Source organism: Triturus cristatus, chromosome 8, assembly GCF_964204655.1.
Source record: "Triturus cristatus chromosome 8, aTriCri1.1, whole genome shotgun sequence".
NCBI classification, from domain to species: domain Eukaryota; kingdom Metazoa; phylum Chordata; class Amphibia; order Caudata; family Salamandridae; genus Triturus; species Triturus cristatus.
In genome coordinates, this window is record NC_140591.1 from 1,612,935,842 (window position 1) to 1,612,948,128 (window position 12,287).

At 52.2% G+C, this 12,287-nt stretch overlaps 1 protein-coding gene across 1 annotated transcript in view; it reads left to right on the plus strand.

Moving 5' to 3' along the window:
* The window catches only part of DCHS1 (dachsous cadherin-related 1), a 357,645-nt gene that overhangs the window by 317,003 nt on the left and 28,355 nt on the right, over window positions 1-12,287 (plus strand). Inside the window, exons 11-13 of the mRNA XM_085623531.1 lie at window positions 5,761-6,000; window positions 6,144-6,269; window positions 9,932-10,141. Of these exons, the coding sequence (XP_085479657.1) occupies window positions 5,761-6,000; window positions 6,144-6,269; window positions 9,932-10,141 (576 nt within the window). The remainder of the gene's footprint in view (window positions 1-5,760; window positions 6,001-6,143; window positions 6,270-9,931; window positions 10,142-12,287) is intronic.

Genomic DNA, 12,287 nt, shown 5'->3' on the forward strand with positions numbered 1-12,287 from the left:
AATGAAAAGCAGCAGGGTGAGGCCAGAGGAGAGAGGGCCACAGTGTAGTCCACCGTGATCAATGAATGCTTCGAGGTATTGATCAGGGACCGCCTTCTGAAATGCGCAGCATGGAACGCGTCCTCATTCTGAGGAAACCAGTGTGTTGCACGAGTGACAAACAGAAATTCGACCCATGGAAGCTTTGGGCATTTTCCATGAGTGTAACTCCTTGCTTCATACATGTGCACCGGTGGGGCTTGGAGATGCAGTCACTGTTTAACAACACACAATACTGGGGCAGTGTTCTGGGGGTTCAGGGGCCTTGTGAGCTGCACAGGGTTTCATGCCATATCCGCACCATCTGAACTGGACTTTAGCTATGGTGTGAGTGGCGTTGGCACTGTTGCGCCAGCTCGTCGGTAGCAGGACTTCATTGGGCGGGGCTGCAGCTTCAGAGGCGGTATAGCCACGCCCACTCCTCACCCCCGCCCTTTCCACGCAGGACGCGGCCGCTTTAAGGGTGCAGGAGGGGCTGGGTCGGCGCCAGGGGCTCGCTGGATCTCGTGCTGATCAGGGGAAAGAGCGGTTTTCCATAAAGAATGCCTTCGTCAACTGCGGTTGCTGGCTTTCGCCTCCCCTTTGTCTGAGCCACAGCGAGGCCTGCTGAAAACGACTCTGGGTGGACCCTGCTCGAAGAAATGGCGTCTCTCTTCCCTTGGATTCTGCTTGTAAGCGCCTGGATGTGCTGCTCGCAGCGCTGCCGGTGCCTTCCCTGTGCAGGACTCGTTCTCTGGGCGAGGCTGTCCACTGACAAGCAAATCCACGTCCGAGCGCAAGGTTGCAAAAGGTCAGCAACGGAGGGGGGTGATAAAAGCACGACCGAGTGCAAACTGACGGATGACCCTATCAAGCCTGGTTGTGGCTGCAGGGCCTGCTGAGGGGCCACGCTCTTCACACCGTTTCTGCTGAATCGGACGCCCTGGGGGCGCAGTTTACCTTCTGCTCGTAGTTGCAGTTCGCCCTGTTTTGTGAATTGTGGCCGTTATCATCATCATCATAAAACTTCATTTCGGCAATCAATGCCATAAAAGCAACATTAAAAACACAGACTCAAATACAACAAATGCATATATATTTACACAGTTTAAAAAGTTGTATAACAATTTAGTAAAGTACTAGACACTAATCCGGTTGATGCAATTGATGTAGCCCCTCCCACAACCCAGAACGTGACCAGAAAGATGCAGTAATAGGGTCAGTCAACCAGTTCCTGCACTATCACTCTGCTGGGCCATTCCTTTTAGGAGGGCCCTTCGAGCGCACCACACAGTAAATAAAAACCGTGAAGTGGAATAGACAATAGGCATTTGCGTGCGCGATTTGAGTATCCTGTGCACTTCACTACAACGCCTGGACCCCAGATTTCTGCAAAGTTGGGTTAGCCAGCGTGCTCTGGCCTTTCCGCAGCCCTTGCAGAAAAATAGCACATGCAGTCCCGTTTCATCAGGATGGTTACAGGCCGGGCATCCCCCGTTTGGGATCCCCCCTCACTTGCTAGTGAAAGAGCGCAACGGGAGGACTTCATGTCTGGACTGGACATAAAGCTTTTCGGCAAAGAGTGGCTGGGTGTCATCCAGCGCCAGTTCTAGACTGTACCTGTTTTTTACTGCCAAGAATTCCACCGTCAAAGGGCGGGCGGTAGTTCTCCTTTCAAGCTCACTGAGCTATGGCTCTCTGAAGCTTTCTACCAGGGACTTTCTAGCTGTTGTTTGGGAGGCGTCTTCCGAATTGCACCATAAGTTACCCCTACCCAGACCCTCACAAATATTCTTAATGTAGGTCAACCATGGTATCCTCCCCGAGCCTCGCATACCCATTACGTCAGATAGTTCGTCCCTCTATGCAGCTAGTTCCGGGGTACTCCAGAGGCGGTGCCAACAGAGGAGAGGCCTGAGGGCAACCTCTTCCGCTATGGGTCTAACCCCAAGATCCAAGCGGAGTGGTATTAAGGGAGTACTGATGGGGAGGCCGAAAAACTGTCTGATAAAAACATTCTCTGTTTTAACTAGCGGGCCCGATGCGCGATCACCCCAAAGTTCTGCTCCATAAAGGGCAGCACACCTGGCCTGCACCGTGTAGATTTCTATCACTCTCATCCTGCAGGAAGTGCGCCTCTGTGCAGGGCTGTGATCAGTGGGGGCTGCCCTCACACTCACCCTGCAGGAAGTACGCCTTTGTGTAGGGCTGTGATCAGTGGGGGCTGCCCTCACACTCACCCTGCAGGAAGTGCACCTCTGTGCAGGGCTGTGATCATTGGTGGCTGCCCTCACACTCACCCTGCAGGAAGTGCACCTCTGTGCATGGCTGTGATCAGTGGAGGCTGCCCTCACACTCACCCTGCAGGAAGTGCGCCTCTGTGCAGGGCTGTGATCAATGGGGGCTGCCCTCACTCTCACCCTGCAGGAAGTGCGCCTCTGTGCAGGGCTGTGATCAGTGGGGGCTGCCCTCACTGTCACCCTGCAGGAAGTGCACCTCATTGCAGGGCTGTGATCAGTGGGGACTGCCCTCACTCTCACCCTGCAGGAAGTGCGCCTCTGAGCAGGGCTGTGATCAGTGGGGGCTGCCCTCACTCTCACCCTGCAGGAAGTGCACCTCATTGCAGGGCTGTGATCAGTGGGGGCTGCCCTCACTCTCAACCTGCAGGAAGTGCACCTCTGTGCAGGGCTGTGATCAGTGGAGGCTGCCCTCACACTCACCCTGCAGGAAGTGCGCCTCTGTGCAGGGCTGTGATCAGTGGGGGCTGCCCTCACACTCACCCTGCATGAAGTGCGCCTTTGTGCAGGGCTGTGATCAGTGGGGGCTGCCCTCACTCTCACCCTGCAGGAAGTGCACCTCTGTGCAGGGCTGTGATCAGTGCAGGCTGCCCTCACACTCACCCTACAGGAAGTGCGCCTCTGTGCAGGGCTGTGATCAGTGGAGGCTGCCCTCACTCTCACCCTGCAGGAAGTGTGCCTTTGTGCAGGGCTGTGATCAGTGGGGGCTGCCCTCACTCTCACCCTGCAGGAAGTGCACCTCTGTGCAGGGCTGTGATCAGTGGGGCTGCCCTCACACTCACCCTGCAGGAAGTGCGCCTCTGTGCAGGGCTGTGATCAGTGGAGGCTGCCCTCACACTCACCCTGCAGGAAGTGCGCCTCTGTGCAGGGCTGTGATCAGTGGAGGCTGCCCTCACACTCACCCTGCAGGAAGTGCGCCTCTGTGCAGGGCTGTGATCAGTGGGGGCTGCCCTCACTCTCACCCTGCAGGAAGTGCGCCTCTGTGCAGGGCTGTGATCAGTGGGGGCTGCCCTCACTCTCCTCCGGCAGGAAGTGCGCCTCTGTGTAGGGCTGTTATCAGTGGGGGCTGCCCTCACTCTCATCCTGCAGGAAGTGCGCCTCTGTGCAGGGCTGTGATCAGTGGGGGCTGCCCTCACTCTCACCCTGCAGGAAGTGCACCTCTGTGCAGGGCTGTGATCAGTGGGGGCTGCCCTCACTCTCCTCCGGCAGGAAGTGTGCCTCTGTGCAGGGCTGTTATCAGTGGGGGCTGCCCTCACTCTCATCCTGCAGGAAGTGCGCCTCTGTGTAGGGCTGTTATCAGTGGGGGCTGCCCTCACTCTCCTACTGCAGGAAGTGAACCTCCATTCAGGGCTGTGATGAGTGGCCTGCCCTCACTTTCATCCTGCAGGATGTGCACCTCTGTGCAGGGCTGTTATCAGTGGGGACCACCCTCACTCTCATCCTGCAGTTGCTGTTCTTGTGCAGCACTGGCCCGCATCTTGCCCTTCTTAGAGAGGTGTGGGCACGTGAGAAGCCGGTCTTGGGAGTGTACTGTGCCCGGGGCAGGACTGCCACAGTATGGCGCTCTCCTCTCTGTGCAATGCGGCGTTGAACTCTGCCTCGGGAGGCACACTGCGTCGTCCATCTTAGATCCCCCCTGTGGGCCAAGGCGCGCAAGGACACACTGTGATCAGGCGGGCAGACTCGGTAACTGTGGACTGCACGTACCTGGCACTGCACCTGCTGCTTTCACTTCCGGGCAAACCAATAACACTCAGGGTGGGGGGGACGGCAGGTGGGCTGTACCACCAATCCAACAGTACAATCTCTCAGGTCCAGTTAGTCAAACAAGATGAGCTGGCACCCGCGCAGCAGGTTGGCACACTGTCAGGGTGTAAGAACATCTACAACTCTCCCTGGGAGGCGCGGCACCTGCACATAGTGAAACAATTCGTGTTTGTGCCCCATTCCTTTCGCACCTGATCTCTGTCACTGTTGCACCCCAAATGTGTCTGTGCCACCCGGGCCTTGGAGCCATGCCTAAAATCCAATTTGTAATCCACTATACGTGTTTCTTAATGCTGTTTTACTGTTTTGTTTAATTTGGGGAGGAACATGGCGTTTTGTTTTTACTATTAAAGCATTCTGTGTTTCCCATACATGTACATGGCGCGAGCTCGGAGTTTTCTCAAACTTCTCCTGTGGCGCCGTGGCTCTTGGCTGAACGGGAGAGCATTTTAAGAGCTCACATTCTGATATCGAGGCAGAAATCAGAAAGGCACAATTATCAGCTTTCCTTTAAAAACAACTGTTTTTCAGAAGTTGAAAACAGAATGATAAAATACAACAGCTCGCGGAGATCTGGTCTTATGTGAGAGGGAGGGGCACAGGGCTTTCCCTGCTGTTTTAGTAGATTTGTTGGGCTGAAAGCTGTTCCAGCCGAAGGTAATGTGATGAGAGAGTGTAAAACTGTCCAGAACAATTAGATGGTAAATGATTTAATGCACAGTACAAGGGTTTTCTGCAAATATAGCGTGTTAATAATGGCTACTATTGCTATAAATTGGGCAAAAACGACTAGACTAGCACAGGCGACCCTAGGAGACAGGGACACACCTTCTGGATTCTGATTGGGTGAGCCGTAGGGTTGAGCAGGTATAGAGAGACTGCATTATGCTGGCAGGCGTTGACGCGTCATGCACGTAAACATAGGGCTATCCGGGTCGCCATGTTGGGTGGAGGCTCCAGCCCTGGTGCTGCTCTTGTCCTGGGGTTCTTGGTAGGTTCCATGGCTGACAGGGTTGCGTCCCTCTGTCTCCATTGTAGGATTCAGATGTTGGTGTCTTCAGCCAGCTCTTTTCCTGCATATCCGCCATAGGTTACTTTTAGTCTCTGCTGGCTTTGAGCCACTGTTTTTGCAGTTGTTTCCCTTCTACCAGCCTCCCTTGCTAGTCTTCTCTTGTTTATGGCTGTCTTCATTCTTCCTGTCACTCTTTGTATCTAGCCTAGCTTCTGTAGTTTCCATCTCTTCCTTGCACTCCTGGACTTTGCCTTATTTTTTTAATTTGACAGTAAAGTGCTAGCTTGTGACAGGCAGCCACTTCATGGCGCCGATGACAAACCCCTGCCCAAAAACCGTGAGGGCGAGAGATTGCGGCTCTCAGATGGATCTCCAGCCCTTGGATTTGGTTGGATGGAACAATGTTCAAAGGGACCCTCCTTGTCTTCGGGGGTGTGGAAAAGCAGCCTGGTGGCTCCGGAGTGGCCCGGGAAGGCCACTGACAGCTCCTTGGGGCAGCGGCCCTGCGGGTCTTCTCCTCCTCTGTCACTCTGTCTGTCTCGTCATTAAATGTCTATACTTGTTTCTGCTCACACGTTGCTGGTGTTTGCTTCGCCATCGTCGCCTGGCATGAAAGCCTGAGATGCTCTGTTGCTTCAGTGTGGTTTCTTCTCCTGCATCCTTCAGGTTCCTTGGCGATTGTGAAGGGCCTGGACCGCGAGGAGCAGGACCAGTACAACCTGACCGTGGAAGCCACAGACCACGGTAACCCACGCAGGACCAGCACGCAGGCGCTCTCCATCCTGATCATTGATGTCAACGATGAAGCACCAGCCTTTCAGAAGACCGACTATGAGGTCGTGGTCATGGAGAACCAGCCCGCAGGCACCACGGTGCTGGCGGTGGTGGCGACGGACAGGGATTCGGGTAAGCAGGGCAGACCCTTGAACTGAAGCATTAAACTATTGTCGCTTCATGTGCTCTAGCTTCGGCTCAGAGTGTCATTGGGCCTGATTTATAAAGGTAAACTTGGACCAAACGTCCTGATGCATTTCTGCTTCCCTCCGTAGGCTCCAATGGTGCTGTGAGCTACAGCGCCCTCTCCGAGGATGGATTCAGGATTGATCCTGTCACCGGGGTGGTCACAACTACGCGCTCGCTGGACAGAGAGATGAGAGAACGCTATACCATCACAGGTAAAGGCTTTGTGTGGGCGGGAGGTGGGTGCCAGCCTGCAATGGATGCAAGTGGGGGGGTGTTGGAAGTGTGTTCGTACAGAACGTGCACTCATGTCCCACACATGAGGCCGAGTGAGGGAGGGCATGGAAATAACCGGGCCCTCGTGAGGCACACCCCATACACCTGACAGTAGATGCATTATAATGCAAAACTACTTGGAGCAGATGTACTGCTGCCTTAACTAATAGATAGTGCAGATAAAACAGTTCTGCATTTAAAAAATCCCACTAGAAACAGTTAACATATGTCATTTTTGCTTAGCAAGTGAGTGAGTCTATTTATGGGATACTCCTTCACTTGGCAGATGGGATACTCCGTCACATGGCAGATGGGATACTCCGTCACTTGGCAGATGGGATACTCCGTCACTTGGCAGATGGGATACTCCGTCACATGGCAGATGGGATACTCCGTCACTTGGCAGATGGGGTACTCCGTCACTTTACAGATGGGATACTCCATCACTTGGCGGATGGGATACTCCGTCACATGCCGGATGGGATACTCTGTCACTCCGCACATGGAATACTCCATCACTTGGCGGATGGGGTACTCATCATTTGGTGGATGGGATAATCCGTCACTTGGCGGATGAGATACCCCATCATTTGGTGGATGGGATACTCCGTCACTTGGCGGATGGGACACTGTCACTTGGCGGATGAATTACTCCATCACTTGGCAGATGGGATATTCGTCGCTTGGCGGATAGGATACTCCCGTCACTTGGCGGATCAGATACTCCATCACTTGGCAGATGGGATACTCCGTCACTATGTGGATGGAATACTCTGTCACTTGGTTGATGGGATACTCGTCACTTGGCGGACGGGATACTCTGTCACTTGGTGGATAGGATACTCCGTCACTTGGCGGATGAGATACTCCATCACTTGGCAGATGGGATACTCCGTCACTATGTGAATGGGATACTCCGTCACTTGGTGGATGGGATACTCCGTCACTTGGCGGATGGAATACTCTGTCACAAACATCACGGATATCCCGTCTACTGTATTAAAAGTACATCATATCATATGGCATGTTTTATACAGCAGATCGGATGACCGCCACGGTTGTGAGGAAACATCCAATCTGCCAAATTCTAAATCCAGGCCTAAGTCATGAGGATAAATTGAATGCAGGATGTCGGCTCCCTGTAGGCCTCAGCCAGAGATGCTGCTCTTTCAACGCACCCATATAGCCACCCGATGAATTGCCAAGGGATGGTAAGCTGCTTGATATGCGGGGTTCATCTGATGCCAGGAAATAAAGTTTGCACAAAAATGAATACATGTGTTCATTTATTTCCTTTAACGAAAGTGCTTGGCAAGGAGCTTCTGGCTGTATCCTACTGGATTTAAACAGAAAAGTCTGGACCCTTCCTGTGCCTTGGAAGAGAGTAGTGCTGAACCTGCATTTAGACTAGCTATGAGCCTGAGCAACATTCTGCTGAGACTAGAGAGAGTGCTGAGCCTACTGATGCTAGTACCTCCCAAGCCTTGCCAAAGTACTGCTGAGACTAGAGAGGGTGCTGAGCCTACTGATGCTAGTACCCCCAAGCCTTGCCAAAGTACTGCTGAGACTAGAGAGGGTGCTGAGCCTACTGATGCTAGTACCTCCCAAGCCTTGCCAAAGTACTGCTGAGACTAGAGAGGGTGCTGAGCCTACTGATGCTAGTACCCCCAAGCCTTGCCAAAGTACTGCTGAGACTAGAGAGGGTACTGAGCCTACTGATGCTAGTACCTCCCAAGCCTTGCCAAAGTACTGCTGAGACTAGAGAGGGTGCTGAGCCTACTGATGCTAGTACCCCCAAGCCTTGCCAAAGTACTGCTGAGACTAGAGAGGGTGCTGAGCCTACTGATGCTAGTACCCCCAAGCCTTGCCAAAGTACTGCTGAGACTAGAGAGGGTACTGAGCCTACTGATGCTAGTACCTCCCAAGCCTTGCCAAAGTACTGTTGAGACTAGGGAGGGTGCTGAGCCTACTGATGCTAGTACCCCCAAGCCTTGCCAAAGTACTGCTGAGACTAGAGAGGGTGCTGAGCCTACTGATGCTAGTACCCCCAAGCCTTGCCAAAGTACTGCTGAGACTAGAGAGGGTACTGAGCCTACTGATGCTAGTACCTCCCAAGCCTTGCCAAAGTACTGCTGAGACTAGAGAGGGTGCTGAGCCACTGATGCTAGTACCCCCAAGCCTTGCCAAAGTACCTCTGAGACTAGAGAGGGTGCTGAGCCTACTGATGCTAGTACCTCCAAGCCTTGACAAAGTACCTCTGAGACTAGAGAGGGTGCTGAGCCTACTGATGCTAGTACCTCCAAGCCTTGCCAAAGTACTGCTGAGACTAGAGAGGGTGCTGAGCCTACTGATGCTAGTACCTCCCAAGCCTTGCCAAAGTACTGCTGAGACTAGAGAGAGTACTGCTGAGCCTACTGATGCTAGTTCCTCCAAGCCTTGACAAAGTACTGCTGAGACTAGAGAGGGTGCTGAGCCACTGATGCTAGTACCCCCAAGCCTTGACAAAGTACCTCTGAGACTAGAGAGGGTGCTGAGCCTACTGATGCTAGTACCTCCCAAGCCTTGCCAAAGTACTGCTGAGACTAGAGAGGGTGCTGAGCCTACTGATGCTAGTACCCCCAAGCCTTGCCAAAGTACTGCTGAGACTAGAGAGGGTGCTGAGCCTACTGATGCTAGTACCTCCCTTGCCTTGACAAAGTACTGCTGAGACTAGCGAGGGTGCTGAGCCTACTGACTCTAGTACCCCCCAAGCCTTGACAAAGTATTGCTGAGACTAGAGAGAGTACTGCTGCGCCTAAGTAGAGAACTGCTGAGCTACAGAGAGTGCTGCTGTGTCTTGTCCAATTACTACTACTTCTGTATAGAGAGTATCCCGGAACCTAGAGAGCGAACTGCTGAGACTGCAGAAAGTACTATTGACCTAACAAGCTACTGCTGAGACTAGAGAGAGTATAGGTGAACTTTGACAAAGTACAGCTGAGTATAGTATACTGGGTATCGCTGAAACTACATTGAGAATTGCCAAGATTAGTGAGAGGACTGCTGAGCCTTGACAAAATACTGCTGAGACTAGAGAAAGTACTGCTGATTGGCTGTGCTCTTGTGAACCCTGTAAGGACTGAGGGTTGGCATTGCCAAGAGGGATGGTTAGAGAGGACTCGACTGCTGCCCTCGTGTTCAGATCACCTTGTGCCCACTGACTCGGCTACACTTGTTCTCTGTCCATCAGTGAAAGGAATCACAAGTGTTCTAGTTGGGAACTGGTTCTGTCTCTTCGAGTCTTACAGGTTTATTGATTTACTGAATGGCATCATTTGATAGTGGTGTCTAGGGGCAGAGCACCTCCTGTTATTCCGCTGTCTATACGTAGTCTTTTGTGTCTTTACATCTAACCATCTGGTTCCACTGCAGAGCTGGTCATATGTCTGCCCGGTTATGTTTGTGACCCGGGCACATGGGTGCATGGGAGGGCAGTATTGCAAGGTTGGGGAGGGGGGGAGGTGATTGCATCGCACATTCTTCCTGCGTTGAAGTATGTGTCTTGTCAATACCTGCTGACAACATCGGTTTCCATCTAACAGTCTCACATGTTTGCCTCTAGTGTATGCCAAGGATGGTGGAGTCCCGCCCCACATGGCCAAGGCCACGCTAAAGGTCACAGTGGGTGATGAGAACGACCACACCCCGGCATTTCAAGGAGATTCAGGCTACCTGGAGGTGCCAGAAAACCAGGGCCGGGTTGTGTTGCTGACGCTGAGGGCCACCGATTCTGATGCCGGCGAGAATGGACGCGTGGAGTACCACATCATCGGTGAGGAAACCGATTTCACAGAGAGAAGGACCATTCTGTGCTACTGAACAAGGTCTATGCTCTAGAAGGGGCAGGGGAAAAGGTCCATGCTCTGGAAGGGGCAGAGGAAAAGGTCTATGCTCTGAAAGGGTCAGGGGAAAAGGTCTATGCTCTGGGAGGGAGCAGGGAAAAGGTCTATGCTCTGGAAGGGACCAGGGAAAAGGGAAAAGGTCAATGCTCTGGAAGGGGCAGGGGAAAGGTCTATGCTCTGGAAGGGACAAGGAAAAGGTCCATGCTCTGGAAGGGGCAGGAGAAAAGGTCCATGCTCTGGAAGGGACAGGGAAAAGGTCTATGCTCTGGAAGGGAGCAGGGAAAAGGTCTATGCTCTGGAAGGGACCAGGGAAAAGGTTTATGGTCTGGAAGGGTCGGGGGAAAAGGTCTATGCTCTGGAAGGGAGCAGGGAAAAGGTCTATGCTCTGGAAGGGAGCAGGGAAAAGGTCTATTCTCTGGAAGGGACCAGGGAAAAGGTCTATGCTCTGGAAGGGTTGGGGGAAAAGGTCTATGCTCTGGAAGGGGCAGGGGAAACGGTCTATGCTCTGGAAGGGGCAGGGAAAAGGTCCATGCTCTGGAAGGGGCAGGGGAAAAGGTCCATGCTCTGGAAGGGGCAGGGGAAAAGGTCAATGCTCTGGAAGGGACGGGGAAAAAGTCTATGCTCTGGAATGGTCAGTGGAAAAGGTCCATGCTCTGGAAAAGGCAGGGGAAAAGGTCTATGCTCTGGAAGGGACAGGGAAAAGGTCCATGCTCTGGAAGGGGAAGAGGAAAAGATCCATGCTTTGGAAGACAAAGAGGAAATGGTCTGTGCTATGGAAGGGACAGGGGAAAAGGTCTATGCTCTGGAAGGGGCAGGGGAAAAGGTCCATCCTCTGGAAGGGACAGGTAAAAGGTCCATGCTGTGGAAGGGGCAGGGGAAAAGTTCTGTGCTCTGTAAGGGACAGGGGAAAAGGTTCATACTCTGGAAGGGACAGGGAAAAGGTCCATGCTCTGGAAGGGACAGGGGAAAAGGTTCACACTCTGGAAGGGACAGGGAAAAGACCCATGCTCTGGAAGGGACAGGGGGAAAGGTCTATGCTCTGGAAGGGGCAGGGTAAAGGTCCATGCTCTGGAAGGGATAGAGGAAAAGATCCATGCCCTGGAAGGGTCAGGGGAAAGGGTTCATACTCTGGAAGGGACAGGGAAAAGGTCCATGCTTTGGAAGGGACAGGTGAAAAGGTTCATACTCTGGAAGGGACAGGGAAAAGGTCCATGCTCTGGAAGGGGCTGGAGACAATGTCTATGTTCTGGAGTGGGCAGGGGAAAAACTGAACTAAAGAGGTCTGGTGGTCCTTGCCTACCATCAAGTACAGTGCAATTTGTGGTCAGGTGTGGCTCAAACTCAGTTCCCAAACCTAGCAGAGTCATCATTCTCTCCAGTAGTGAACGGAGCTTAAACAGTCTGGAATACATCTTAAAACAAACCTGAAAACGGATGCGAGCATTAAAGCATAACTGGCTATGGGGTGATGGGTTTGGGTTTCAGAGGGTCATCAGCTGCCTTTGGACTGGTACATGCCTGCCAACAACAGATTCTAATGTAAAATACCAAACAACCAATCTGTTGGCAAAAAACTAGCAGCACAGTAGGTCATTATGTTTTTTTTTTCTCCAAAAACTTTGTAATCACATGTAGCGGTGGCATGCAATTACACAGGAGTAAATACATTTACGCCTGCCTGGTGTCTGTTTGTGGATACCTGACCGGTATAAATGGAGTGATGTTCAGCTGTAAACATAAGTTAATGGAATAGAATGGCTTTGTGAATCAGACCGACATTGATGTGTCATGTGGACTCATGGGCCCCTCGTTGTGCTGCTCTGTGTTCCTCTGCACTGGCAATACCCTACATTTCAATATCTGTAAGAAATTACTGTGATCTTCCTAAGTTTTTAATTAACTGGTAATTGTTGGGGTACATTGGAATTTGACTGTCTTTTTGTACAAAGTCAACCCATGACTTTCTTATAGGTAAGTGGAATATTATTAACAGCTTTTGATGCTAATTTCCTAGAGGGCTCTAATCTAGATGACAAGTCACTTAGGGATTTCCTGTCTTATAACGCATGTTAGACT